Raw genomic sequence first — 12,969 nt, 5'->3', positions numbered from 1 at the left:
GGCTGCCTTATTCTGCATCCACAAAGACTTTGAGTTTAAAGTGCTTCAGCCTCCCCTCCCCCCAGCTCTAACCCAATACCCTTCCTCTCCCCCAGAGCAAGACATTCCTAGCCCCCCAGCTCTAATCCAATGCCTCCCCCCCCAGAGCCAGGCACTCTTCTCCTCCCCCAACCTAAGCCTGGATCCCGGAGCCGCTGGTGACGGCAAGTGCTTCTCCCTCCAGGTGCTGGGTGTGTGCACAGAGTGGCTGGCCATGAGCAGCCCAGGTTTGCAGCTCAGAAGCAGCAGGAGCCACATTTCCTTAATCAAAGAGCCGCATGCAACTTGAGAGCCGCAGGTTGGCCACCCCTATACTAAAGCAAGCTGTGCCTCATTACTTTATAGAATATTCTTTTGTTTAAAATAATACATTTTTATTATCTAACCAAGAGCCATGGATAGGTCCAGCCTCACTAGAGACTCCCATTTTTTGGCAAAACTCTGGTAAACGATAACGCCGTGATTTGCGGTACCATTTTGACAAATGCCCAAAGAACTTGGGAGCCTACGGCCCATTTTCAAAAAGGACAAACTCCTAAATCACTTTTGAGACTGGAACTTGGCTCGTAAGTCAGTTAGGTGCTTTGGAAAGTGTTACCCCCCTAGGTTTCCCTCAACATGACTCATGTGGCCTTTCATCAGGTGTAAGGCAGTGAAGAATTCAGACCTTATGTCTATCCACAGAAGTGAACAAAGCTATTTGAGTTTCCCACAGTGAATTTCCAAACACTGTTTTTCTAAAAAGCAAATCCTCTTATTTTAAAAAAAGCACTTCTAGTGCTTTCTGCTGGGGCCTGATTTTCCCCATCACCCTGTACTTTGTGGTGGGGGCATTTCACGTTGTATCTTTAAAATGGCAGTCAAGTGAGAAACACACAACAGCCCCTTCGCTGAATATGCAGATGTTGAAACATCAGAAGGCATTTCTGAAAGCTGCTGCAGACATTCCTCTTACTTAGAAAATATACTCTGTATAAAATATCTATCTAAGTTAATATCTATCTAAGTTAATATCTAAACTGGTCATGTCTATCTTCTTTTAAAAAACAAACAAAAAACCACAACTTATCTTGTTTCTTACATCCACTGCATTCCAGTTTGATTTGAGGGGGGAAAAAAAAGCCATGAAAAATCGAAAGCACTATTATTAAATGCACGGAAACAATTTATTTCCTGGGACCTGTAGTGCCCTAAATCAGATGAGGACAGTACTGACAACCTGTCAGCAGCCCTCAAGCTTCAGAGAGCTTGAAAATCAACTCTTTATTCCAGTAGCACCAACCAGGTACTGAGCACTGCTGACACACAGTCCCTGTCTGGAAGAGCTTTCAATCTCAAAAAGGATAGATTCACGCAAGGGGAGAGAGAAAACATAAAACTTTCTGATTTAAAGATACATGCCCTGTCCCCTTCAATCACATCACTCAGCTACTCATTAACATCACGAGCTATCATTTTAAAAACCACCTCTTTAGCTAACCATGGACTTCCTTTTGTTCTTTTCCCTTTCTCTAACCCAGCAGAGAGAAGAGCATGCTGTTAATTTCTCACATAGGACCACAGGTCCATATATTCTGAAAGGGAATTTCCACTGCTTTTCTTCAATCATGAATGACGTGGAATATCTGGCTGTGCCTAACTAAGCTCAGTTCCAGACGCTGGGATCTCTCAATTTGTGCGCCAACAGGACAGACGTGCAATGGTTTGCTCATGGAAACATTTCCCCTAATGCCAGATACATTCTGCACAGCAAATCATTTGAAACTAAAAATACAATAAGTAATAAGATGCATGGTGCCTGTGTTCCATGAAAAGTAACGTAGCTGGAAAGCCATTTGACGAAAAGGCCTATGATAAACATCACTCATTTAGATGCTGCTACAATTTCTCTTGTGTTATTTTTCTATTTATTCCCTAGAAGATTTACCTGGTGTTACTTGGATCCTTAACTCCATATTTTTTCTTCTTCATTTAAATCATTGCTCTGGGGTAGGGCTGGGGATAAGGGGTTCACTATGGAAGCTGCCCTGGGGAAAAACAGGACAACCTTAGCCCTCTCTCACCACAGCAGCTTGGAGTGAAGTGAGAAGTGACTGTCTATGGCCACTGAAGTGGGCATAACTGGGACTGGGATGCATGTCCCCCAACTTGGGGACAGACATACAAATAGACAAACTCTCTCAAATATAGAGTCGATAGATGTCCCTTTCTCCACCCTTGTTCCCTGCTGCCCCAATAGGATTATAATTGTCCTGATCCCCATCTCTGGCCCCTTGCTATATAATTGTCCCTGCTAGCAGACCCTCCCTTTCTGCTTTATGAGAAACAGTCACATTCCAGGCACATCCCTTGTCTCTGACCTTGCTTTAAGCTATGGTAAGAGGAAGCCGCCTACCAAATTTGGTGGTCCTAGCTCTTACCGTTTAGGAGGAGTTCTTGAACAAACGGACAGATGGATAGAAGGACTCTCAAATATACAGTAGATTTCTATGGCAATTGTACCAAGACAGCCCAACCAAGATCAAAGCCCCGTGGTGCTACCCAAACATATAGTTACAGGCAGACCCCCTCCCCCCAGAATCCTTTAGTAGCCTAAATAAACAAAGCCGGACAAAGAGCAAAAGGGGAAAGCAAGACAGAGAGCAAGGTGAAATACCTTATTCAAGGTCATACAGCAGAAGAAAGTTCATCCCAGAGCCCTACCCACAAGACTAGACACATGCTGTTCTCATGCCAGCACTCCCAGACTAAGCAGGGTTGAGCAATGGTCGAATGCAGGATGTTCAGGAAATATACCAAGTTGCTTCAGGAAAGAAACTCAGTTGGATACCCTTTTCCCTCCGAGTCAGCACTGACTCAGAGCCTTAGGCCAGCATTAGAAAGCCTCGTGTTGCTTCAAGTCCCTTTTCTCATGTAGCCAGTGGGCTGCTCTTCGAGTAACAGTCACAGCTAGCACTTCTCCTCCTACCCCACTGGACCAGTTCTTCAGATGACTGCACCAGAGACACCCTGCTGCCATTTTTTCCTGCCTCCCAATACAAGCTTTCTTCAGGATACCTCAGCATATTTCACATCCCTTTGAAAAGTCAGGTGGTAGATGCTTTTGGGACCTTCATGGTAAGGATTGCTCAGCAGCACTTCACAGCAACCTTCACAAATAGGAATCTTGGCAGGGCGGGCTACCTCTGAGGTGTTATGGTCTGTGCTTAAGCAGCAAGGTTCAGGGTGGGCCTGGGGCGTGAGGCTACATTAGACAGTTTGGAGAAGTGGGAGAGGCAGTGGGGCCAAGAGGTTGTATTTGTGTGTGTGAAGCCCGAGAGGTAGCAGGGGCCAAGGGGGATGAAGGAAATGAACGCAAAGAGAGCAGGGGCCAGGAGCGATAGGAGGGGACAGGGTGGCTGGGGAGCCCAGAAAAGCGACAAGGAACAAGGAAACCAAACTACAAGTTCATCCAGGGCACTATTGTCCCTAAGGCCAGACCTGAATGCTTGCCAAGGTCTTTGTGACCTGTTGCCTCTGGGAGCCTTAATTGATACACTAATAGCTAATGGTTTCCCAATTTAGATGGGAGCTGTAAGTGTTCAGACCATCACAGTTAAGGTCACTTAAATGCCTAACGTTAGATCCCAAGTTTGAAAAATTTGACCTAGAGCTCGGAGCTGAATAATGCTTAGACCTCATCTTCATTAGAACATTAGGTTGGCTTAATCGCATTGGTCAGAGGTGTGAACATTCCACTGCCCTGGGCGATATCCAACCGACCTACGTCCCTGTGGAAGAATTCCACCAAACTAGTGACCACCTCTCAAACAGGTGACTTATCTACACTGATGAGAGAACTGCTCCTTGGGGTGGTGTCCGCACACTGAAACACTCTAGTGGTGCAGCTGTGCTGCTGCGGCATTGTAAGAATAAATAAGTCCTTCAAATGTACGTAGCACTTCATATGTTCAAAACATGAAATACATGATTGGCAGGCAGAAGGGGCAGAGCCCATGATCTCCTCCTGTCAATTAATAGAGGACAGACATCCACTCTCATCCTGTTGGACCTTTCTATAGCATTTGATGTTGCTAACCATGAGAGTCTGTTGTCTCACCTGAGAGAGGTGGCAGGGATCTAAGGTAATGCTCTAAAATGGTTTGAGTCCTTCCTAGAAGAATGCTTCCAACCAGTCTTCATGGGAAACTGCACCTCCACCACAAGACCCCTTTACTTGTGGGCTTCTGCAAGGATCAATTCACTTGCCCATCTTTTAAAACATCTACATGAAGGAAAATTGATCAGAATGACATGGACTCAAGTGCCAGGTAAATGCAAATATACAGCTCCACCTATCCATCACAAGCATCTTGAACCCAAGCAACAGAAAGGTGATGCAGGTGTCTGGAGGAGGGTATTTTGCAGAGCTTGCAGCCACAGTGCAGTCTCTCTGGGATGAAGCTACACACCCTACTACTGGTCAATGTAATCCACAGTCTAAGATGATACTGAGCCGTCACATAGCAACATCTCAAGTCATGCTTTCCACCATCTCCGACTGATACAGGACTGACAAACCCTTGGCCTCACTTTTGCTTATCTTGGTCACCTCTCAGCTGGGTTAAAGCAATGTGCTTCAGAGGGGTAGCCAAGTTAGTCTGTTAGCACTTAAAGACTATTTGTTGTTTTTTAAGTTTATCCTGTACAGACTAACAAAACATGTAGTTGGTATCATGAGCTTTTGTTGGCAAAACCCATTTTTTCAGATGACCGAAGTGTCATAACTGAACATAGCTCCAATCATCTGAAGAAGTGGGCTCATGATACCATCTACATGTTTTGTTAGCCTTTAAAGTGCTAACAAACTATTTGTTGTTCTTTAAGTCTTTAAAGCAATGTGGTATACCTGGGTGGATAGTCTTGAGAGACTTAAAAAGCAGGAACTAGTCCAAAACACCCTGGTACATCTTGTCAGCAACACAGGCTATTGGGAACATATCAAACCTGTCCTCAGCTCCCTACGCTGGTTTCCCATGCACTCTCCAATCAAATTCAAGGTCTTTGTCTCCAGACACTCCATGGCTGGGGCTCAGGGTATCTAAAGATCATTGAAAGCTGAGGGACAAACACGGTGGTGGACAACTATTCTCTTCTGTCACCATGGAACACTGAGCAACAAGGGTGAAGCTAATTTGTGCTGGAACTAGCATCTCTTTCCAGGGCCAATGTGAGGCTGTAGACAGAACTTCCCCACCATCTAGGGGCCTATGACAAACAGCACCACTTTCCCTCCAGGTACCAGGTGCGTACTTTTCCTTCTCTAACATATACCTGCTGCTTGGGGTTTGTTTATATAACCAAAGACCAAGCAACCCACAAAAACACTCTACCAAAACAAGATACTCCAATGCCTCTGTTGCTCCCCCTGGGAAGAGAATGTGTGAACCACCAATACGTGGCAGAACTGACAGTATAAAAATCATAGATTAGAACAGAAGCAAAATTTAGGGACATCAGCCCAGCGTGCCTTCACAGGGTTAAATCACACCAGCCATGTCTCCTGCCATATAGAAACGTGCCTTGCACTTCTCCCATCCCATTATTGAGCCAGCCATGCCCCAGAGAGCCGACCAACTGCACTTTCCTAACCCTTTTAGGTTCTGGGTGACATTTTCAAAAAATACTTAAGTTACTTAGGAGCCCGGGTCTAGTTTTCTAACGGCACTTAAGTATTTCAGAGCCTAATTTTTACTGAGAACAACAGAGTATGGGTTGTTCAGGCACTTTTGAAAGTGTTACCCTATGTGTAAAACATTACACAACAGTGCGCCAGTGGAAACAAACAATCGTGCAAATTACTCTAGTGTGGCTCAGATAAAAATACACAGCGATAAGTGTCAAAGCTGCACTGAGACAGAGATGGAGGATACAGATGTGCGTTAATGCTGTTATCTGTTATCTTTACAAGAGAAAAATATATAATCTGTAATAGTGTTATCTTTACATTAGAAAGATGATACTGCCACAAGTTTGATTCAGGGCCAGTAACTTGATCCTGCTCCAGGATTATGATGTATTTTACTCTGTGGACAAAATTAGAAGTGTATCCCAAGTGACAATTCACCCTTTGCACAGGGAAGGAGAAGCAAATCTGCAGTGTGTGCTGGACAGATCTGAGATGGATCTGGGTGAAAGGAAATTTTGCAGGTCACCATGAGGCTCAAGTTGCTATCCATCCAGAACTCAGTGTACAAAGCATGCCATCCCTTCTCTCCCCAGAGATTGTTTCTCCCTGAGGTATCTAGTTATAACTTCCCAGGTAAATTCGATTCCCAAAAGCCTCTTTCTTCTCAGCCAAACATTGCGGTGCAATGGGAGCTTTAGGAAGCATCCTTAAAATGCTGCTTTGGCAAACTCTCAGCACCAGATGGCGCCATGTTTGCACACAATCTCAACAGCTTTCAGTAGACCTTGGGTTTGCCCTCTTCGAGGACCTGTTTGGAAAAGGAATAGCTCTGCTCACTCATGCTGGAAAAATGTACCATTTAATTGTGTGGCAGACAGCCACTGAATTCTCTTCTGATTCACCAAGGAAGCTTGAAGCTGACTGATATACCAGATGAGACGAGTTCCAGGATGTGGCTGAGTGCTGAAGGGCCAGAAGATCTGTACCTCTAAAGACACACAGTCCAGGCAGTTACGATGCTTATGCCAGCAGCTATGTTTCAAAGACTTATTAGATAATTAAAGATCATGCCCAGAAAATAATCTCCCTCTTCCACCTTTATGCCATTCCAGCCACCTCCTTTCAACATAGGTTCACAAGTTTCCTGAAAGGGACATTCCTCCTCCTCCCTCCCTCCCCCAAATTACAGACATTACTCTCAAATAATTCACTCCTCCCCACTTGCGCACACACGCACGTGCGCGCACACACACACACCCACACAGCATTGTTATTTTCTTGGGAAGTAGAAAACTTTCACACACAGATTAATTTGTGAGCCAGGGGCTGACACACACAACAAGGATGTGGTATCTGCAGTCCTCTTAAACACGGTTAGCTAGAAAAGGTAGAATTATCAATAATGCGGAAAAGACAGTATTCTGTTCTGCAATTGGAATAAAAACAGATGATGTACAGGGCATCCCCGCTAAAAGTCACCCCGGTATACATGCCTTCCACACTAAAGTCATTGACAGTTGTAGGTACTGTTGCTTTATAAGTCCTCCCATTCCCCACTCTTAAGTTGCATAACCCCCCAACAATTTGCGCAAATGGAAGTAAGCTGAGGGGGTGGGGAGGAGTGGCAGGCGGGAAAGGTGGGGGAGGGAAAGAATCCCCACTTTAAGTTGTTTCGCTATAAGTTCAAGATTTTTGGAACGTATCTTAGACTTATACTGAGGACAACCTGTATTCGTCACATATGAGAACCCTCTTTCCATTCCATGAGGATCTCAGGAGACTGTTAAAGTGCAGCTACGAATATTAGACATCTTTAAATCAGCATCCAAGAGTTTTTCAAGAGCTAGCCAAGGAGATTGCTGGACCATCAGTGTTGATTTTCAAAAAATCTTGAAGCACTGGAGAAGTTCTAAAGGACTAGAAATGTTTGATAATATTTTAAAAGATGATGCAGGTAAATAGAAGCCTGTCACCCCGACATCAGTCATGATCAAGAAAATGGAAAGGCTGACAAGGGACTTGATTAATAAAGAATTAAAGGAAAGTAATATAATTAATGTCAGTCAACACAGGTTTAGGAAAAAATAGATCCTGTCAAACTAACTTGATATAATTTTTTATGAGATTACAAGTTTGGTTGATAAAGTAACAGTATTGATGTAATATACTTCTGTAAGGCATTTGGCTTGATATTACATGATATTTTTATTAAATAACTAGAAAGGCACACTTTGAATAAAAACTGGCTAATTGATAGAGCTCAAAATATAATTGTAAATAGGGAAATCATAATTGAATGAGAAGGGTTCTGCAAGGATCTGTTCTTGGCTGTGTAATTTTTTTTTTTTTTTAATCAAATTACTTGGAAGAAAAAACATAAAATTACCACTTTTGCAGAGGACAAAAAAATTGTGGGAGTAGTAAATAATGAAAACAGGTCACCTACGTAGAGATCTGGATCATCTGGTAAAGCAGATGACAAGCAAACAATACAAGTTTTAATACAGCCAAATGGAAACGTATACATCTAGGAACAAAGAGTGTAGGTCATATTTACAGGATGGAGAACTATCCCGGGAAGCAGTGACTGAAAAAGATTTGGGAGCGATGGAGGATAACCAGTTGAACATGAGCTCCCAGTGTGACACTGAGGCCAACAGAGCTAGTGTGATCCTGGACTGCCTCACCAGGGGAATCTTGCATAGGAGTAGAATGGTTATTTTAACCAGTTGTTTGACACTGGTGCAACCACTGCTGGAATTCTGCATTGAGTTCTGCTTCTTCACAATTCAAGAAGGAGGTTGAACAATGGGAGAGGGTTCAGAAGAGAGCCACAATCATGACTGAAGGATTAGATAACATGCCTTCAAGTGATAGACTCGAGCTTGAGTCTATTAACAGAGAGAAGATCGGGGCGCGGGAGGACAGGATTACAGCCTGCATGGGAAACAAATGTTTTAACAACAGGCTCTTCAGAGTCTAGCAGAGCAGTGGTCCAAAGGCTAGAAGCTGAAGCCAGACAAACTGAGACTGGAAGGAAGGTGTAAATTTGTAGCAGCAAGAAGCCATGTTGCTACGGGGCAGTTTGCTTTTCCATTATCCTGTGTGCAGCCATCCGAATGCCAAACCACCAGGACATTCCATTAGCATCAGCTATTGCTTCCTTTGCTTCCTCCTCACCCTCTTGCACTCGTCCTTAAGGAGACGTTCCACCCACTCAGGAACCACAATGTCTTGTTCATATACAGGAGCGGAGCCACGTGGGCTTATTTTTGCAAGCAGAAATCCAAAGCTCAGAAGAGGGAATGAGCTTCCCTTTGCCTTTTAAAGCAGGAAATCCTCATATAACAGGCTATTAAGTAAGGTGTCCTTTTACTTAGGGCCTGAGCTCAGTCACATGAGCCTGGATAATGCCGGGTCTAGGAGGAGCCAACATCTGCTGTGGCTCTGAGGCCTCTGCCGAGAGAAGCACATTTCTCTTCTGCTCCCTAGCCCAGCTGACAGCCTTTCCTTTGGCAACAGGGTGGGGATGTGGAGGTGTCTGCTACAGGGCGAGTGGCATTACAGGTGACCGCAACAGCTGAAGCCACGTGCTTTCCTGGCACAGCCAGCCATAGTAGCTATAGGCTCCCCCCCAGAGCTCCACAGGGGGGAAACTCACACCATGGCTGCCATCCAGCAGCTCACCTGAAAGACTGGAGAAGAGGGCCAGCAAAGCTCTAGCTTGCAAAGGGGCTCACTCACAAAGCTCCTGATTGGAGGAAGTGTCCTCTGATTGGCTGGGCAGCTCTACTTAAACCAGAAAGAGGCACGAAAGGGGAAGTTGTTTGAGCATAAGGAATCCTTGGCTAGCTGCTACTATGGACCTTTGCTACTTATTTCTCTGACTTTGGACTTCTGCCTCTGAGGGTGTACCTATCCTTCTCCCAGACCCCCTTTCTGCTCCCACTTCCTGCTTTACTGCCTTGCTCCAAGCCCCTGCTTCTATGCCCTTCCCCTGAGGCTGACTTTGTCCCTCTTACTTGTCAAAAGCTGGTTAGATACCAAACGAAAGTGATTAAAAACTGGAAGTGAAAGTTACCAAGGAAAATAGAAAGAAGCATAAGTGCTGACAAGTCAAGTGCAAAAGGGATCATTAGGTAGGACAGAAAGAAACTGAACTGACAAAATACACAAAAACTAATGGCAAAAGCAATGATGTACATCAGGATCAGGAAGGCTGCCCAGCAGTGGGGCCACTGAATGAACAAGGTGCTGAAGGGACACTCAAGGAAGACAAGGCTGTTGAGAAGAAGCTAAATGAGGTTTTTGAAAAGTGTGTGAGGGAGCTTCCCACACCGGAGCCATCCTTTGTAGGAGCTATTAGGAAAAAGAGATAATAAAGCAGAAGATATCATAATGCCACTACATAAATCCAGGGGCTCCCATGCCTAGATCACTGCATGTAGTTCTGGTCACCATGTCGAAAAAAGATATAGGTGGCCGCAACAGCTGAAGGCATTAAGACTCCATATGCTTTTTCTGGAACAGACAGCAACAGACAGCACTGGCTTCTGCCCCGAGGTTCACAGGGGACCACTCCTATACTCCTGTAGAATGACACCCCCCCGGACTTCTGCCCTCATCAATCACATGCTTGTTTTTGGAAGGATGATTTGCTACTTGTTTGCCTATAATAAATAATACTTTGCATCCCAGAAGCACCGAGAGTCTCAAGGAGCTTATAAGATCAGATTGGTTTCTAAATGGTGAAAACAGACATGCAAACTTTACTTTAAAAAGGTAGGTTACACGCCTGTGCTAGGCAGGGCTACTTACTGGGCAAGCTGTTTGTGTTTGGAGACCCTCAATGTAACAATACATCTAGCAACGAAATCTGCAGAGATAGAAAAGAGATGTGCATTGTCAGATAGAAAACCCTAAACAGGCCTTGCCAGGTATGCATTACAAACAGAAGTGTTTGGGACTCACGGATGTCAGCAGAGATATTCTGTTTGTGGGCACCGACAGGCTGGGAATGGCCACACGTATTTGGGGAAAAAATACAGTTTTTTTATTAATATGTTTGTTTACAATGGTGACATAAGAAGATAAGCCTTTAGAGCACTAAGGGTCTGTCAGGTTTCAACACATTTACCTGTTGTGTTTCTTCTCCAGCAGGGCAGCCCTGCTGAAAAATTCAAAGGGCAACAGCTGTAGTTTTTATTTGGGGTTCCTTTTACTCAAGTAGGTCTTTATGTGTGTCTCTCCTGCATAACACTGGGAAGTCGTGACTCCTAGGCACCAGATGGGTTAATGCTGTAATGTCATAATGTTTCTTAATGAAATGGCTGATGCTGGCCAGGTGCTCTCCAGCTAGAGCTTAATACCAGCGCCTCCCTGCCAGCTCCTCATTTTTGGATGCCAATTGTGCAGCCCCAAATGCCAAACTATGGATGCTAATTTGCAATCCAAGGCATCTGCTTCTTGGCAGACTCCATGGGCATCTGCAGAAGTGGCTTTGAATAGCCTTTCCTTCTGTCACATGGTTAGAGACTTGGGGAGCTAAGCAGGGGACCAGCACACTTTCCTTTGGTTCAGACAGCTCACTGAGACCTCCTGGAGAGCAGCAAAAAGCATTTTCTTTGCTAGTGATTGGCTGCACATAGCCCCATCTGTCCCCCTGCATTGTTACAGCTGAGGGTATCTGCATCAAAACAGGTTGTTTCCTATTCTCCAGACAAAGGCTGAAGTCAGAACCCCCTATTGGGGGCCCTGCAAGACTGCGTGCTATAGAAACGATTGTGGGTCCCAGGCAGACATTTATGGTTTCTGATTGGGGAAGGAATGAACAACATAACTTTAAAAGAAACAAAGCTGCTGGTCAGATTATGCTGTGCTCACAGGAAGAAGGGAAGGGAAGGGAAGCATAACAAGTACATACCCATTAGAAGACAGGGAAACACAGCAAGGAACAGAGAGTTGCAAAATGGCCACTATAGGCAAGTAGCTATGTGCCCTCACTAAATTTAAAGGGTCAGGCTGAGAAAGGCATGCTGGGACTGTTTTCCTATTAAAGAGCAAAGCCCTACAGCACTTATAGTGAGTAGAAACTAGGAGAGAGTATTGCCAATTTTTAAAGTAGTTGAGGGAGGGTCACACACCCTTCCCCCTTAAAACTCCAGCTCCTGGTGTCCTTTGATTATAGAGAACTCTCAGTTTTTATTTAAAATATGTAAGTGTCTAGCTCTCAGGCTTGTAGGCACAAGCTGGAAAATGAGATTTCTAAAGACTCAAATGACAGAAGGCAAATAATAAAAAAATCTTGTGTGTGCTTCTAAATATCATGATATTTGAGCACTTAGGGGTGGTGTTGCCAAGAAAATCAAAAAGGAAGGTGTTCTTCTCTGTTATATAGTCTATGACCATAACACAAAGCTACTTTCATGCAGAATGATTTTTCCATAGCACCTTTTCTTCCCCTAGATTCCAAAGTGCTTTAACCTAATACTGGTAGCATAAATACATAGAGCCACAGGAATGCAACTACTGCTGGGGTGGGGGACTACAGCCAACAGGTATATTGCATGTTTAAATGCTACAAAACCAAGTACTTGGCATTCTGGACAACAGCGAAAGAGAGGAAATTCTGGTTACAAATGCTGGGGCCAACTTTTTATACAAAGTGCTATTAGAGAGCTGTGGGTTCTGGGTTTGTGAGGAATTAGGGGACTAAAGTTCTGTATATTCTGGGTATTTTGCTTTCACTAAAGAAGAGCACTAGGAAAGAGCTGCTCTATATGCACAACCATTCAACAGTGTATAATATTTTTTTTCAAGGAGTAACCTTGGCTCTGCCAACTTTCAGAAAGTTCCGGTTTTCTGAATATCCCAGCTGAGCAGACCTCACAGCTGCCTCTCATTCCGAGGATTGTCACTCAGTTTAGTTTCAAACTTAATTAGGATCCACACAGTTTTCAAGTCCCCTTTTAATACTGAAAATTGTTTACCTCAGTACTACTTATGAAACTAAAGTTAAGGAGAAAATGATGTCCATGAAAGGAATGAATTGCAGAACATTTTATGAGTCCTGCATGGATAGGGTATATCCCTTCTTTTGGGCTTTTATCATATGTTGCAGCTCACATTTACACATTGGCAGGCCAAGAAGCACACTCCTAAAGTTCACAAGCTGGGCCAGTTTAAAAATCAGGGAAGGCTGTTTACCATTTTTGGTATTAAATGTGAGGCAAAGAATTTTGGTTCCACTCAGGGCAGTACAG

The 12,969-nt window shown here is 44.2% G+C and overlaps 1 protein-coding gene across 5 annotated transcripts in view; it reads right to left on the bottom strand.

Moving 5' to 3' along the window:
- The window catches only part of BCL2L14 (BCL2 like 14), a 56,243-nt gene extending 44,550 nt beyond the window's left edge, over nucleotides 1-11,693 (bottom strand). The window contains exons 1-2 of one of the 5 annotated variants that reach the window (XM_089771066.1): nucleotides 11,631-11,693; nucleotides 10,526-10,583 (exon numbers count right to left, since the gene is read on the bottom strand). In XM_089771066.1, the coding sequence (XP_089627192.1) occupies nucleotides 10,526-10,583; nucleotides 11,631-11,634 (62 nt within the window). In that variant the 5' untranslated portion in view covers nucleotides 11,635-11,693. The remainder of the gene's footprint in view (nucleotides 1-10,525; nucleotides 10,584-11,630) is intronic. The other 4 variants (XM_075901052.2, XM_025180912.3, XM_075901083.2 and 1 more) reach the window with 4 other exon arrangements.
- Nucleotides 11,694-12,969: the final 1,276 nt, after the last annotated feature.

This window comes from Pelodiscus sinensis, chromosome 1 (genome assembly GCF_052426305.1).
Source record: "Pelodiscus sinensis isolate ZL-2025 chromosome 1, ASM5242630v1, whole genome shotgun sequence".
In the NCBI taxonomy this organism is placed as follows: Eukaryota; Metazoa; Chordata; order Testudines; family Trionychidae; genus Pelodiscus; species Pelodiscus sinensis.
The sequence above is the reverse complement of the archived record's forward strand: the minus strand, read 5'-3'. Positions and strand labels throughout refer to the sequence as shown.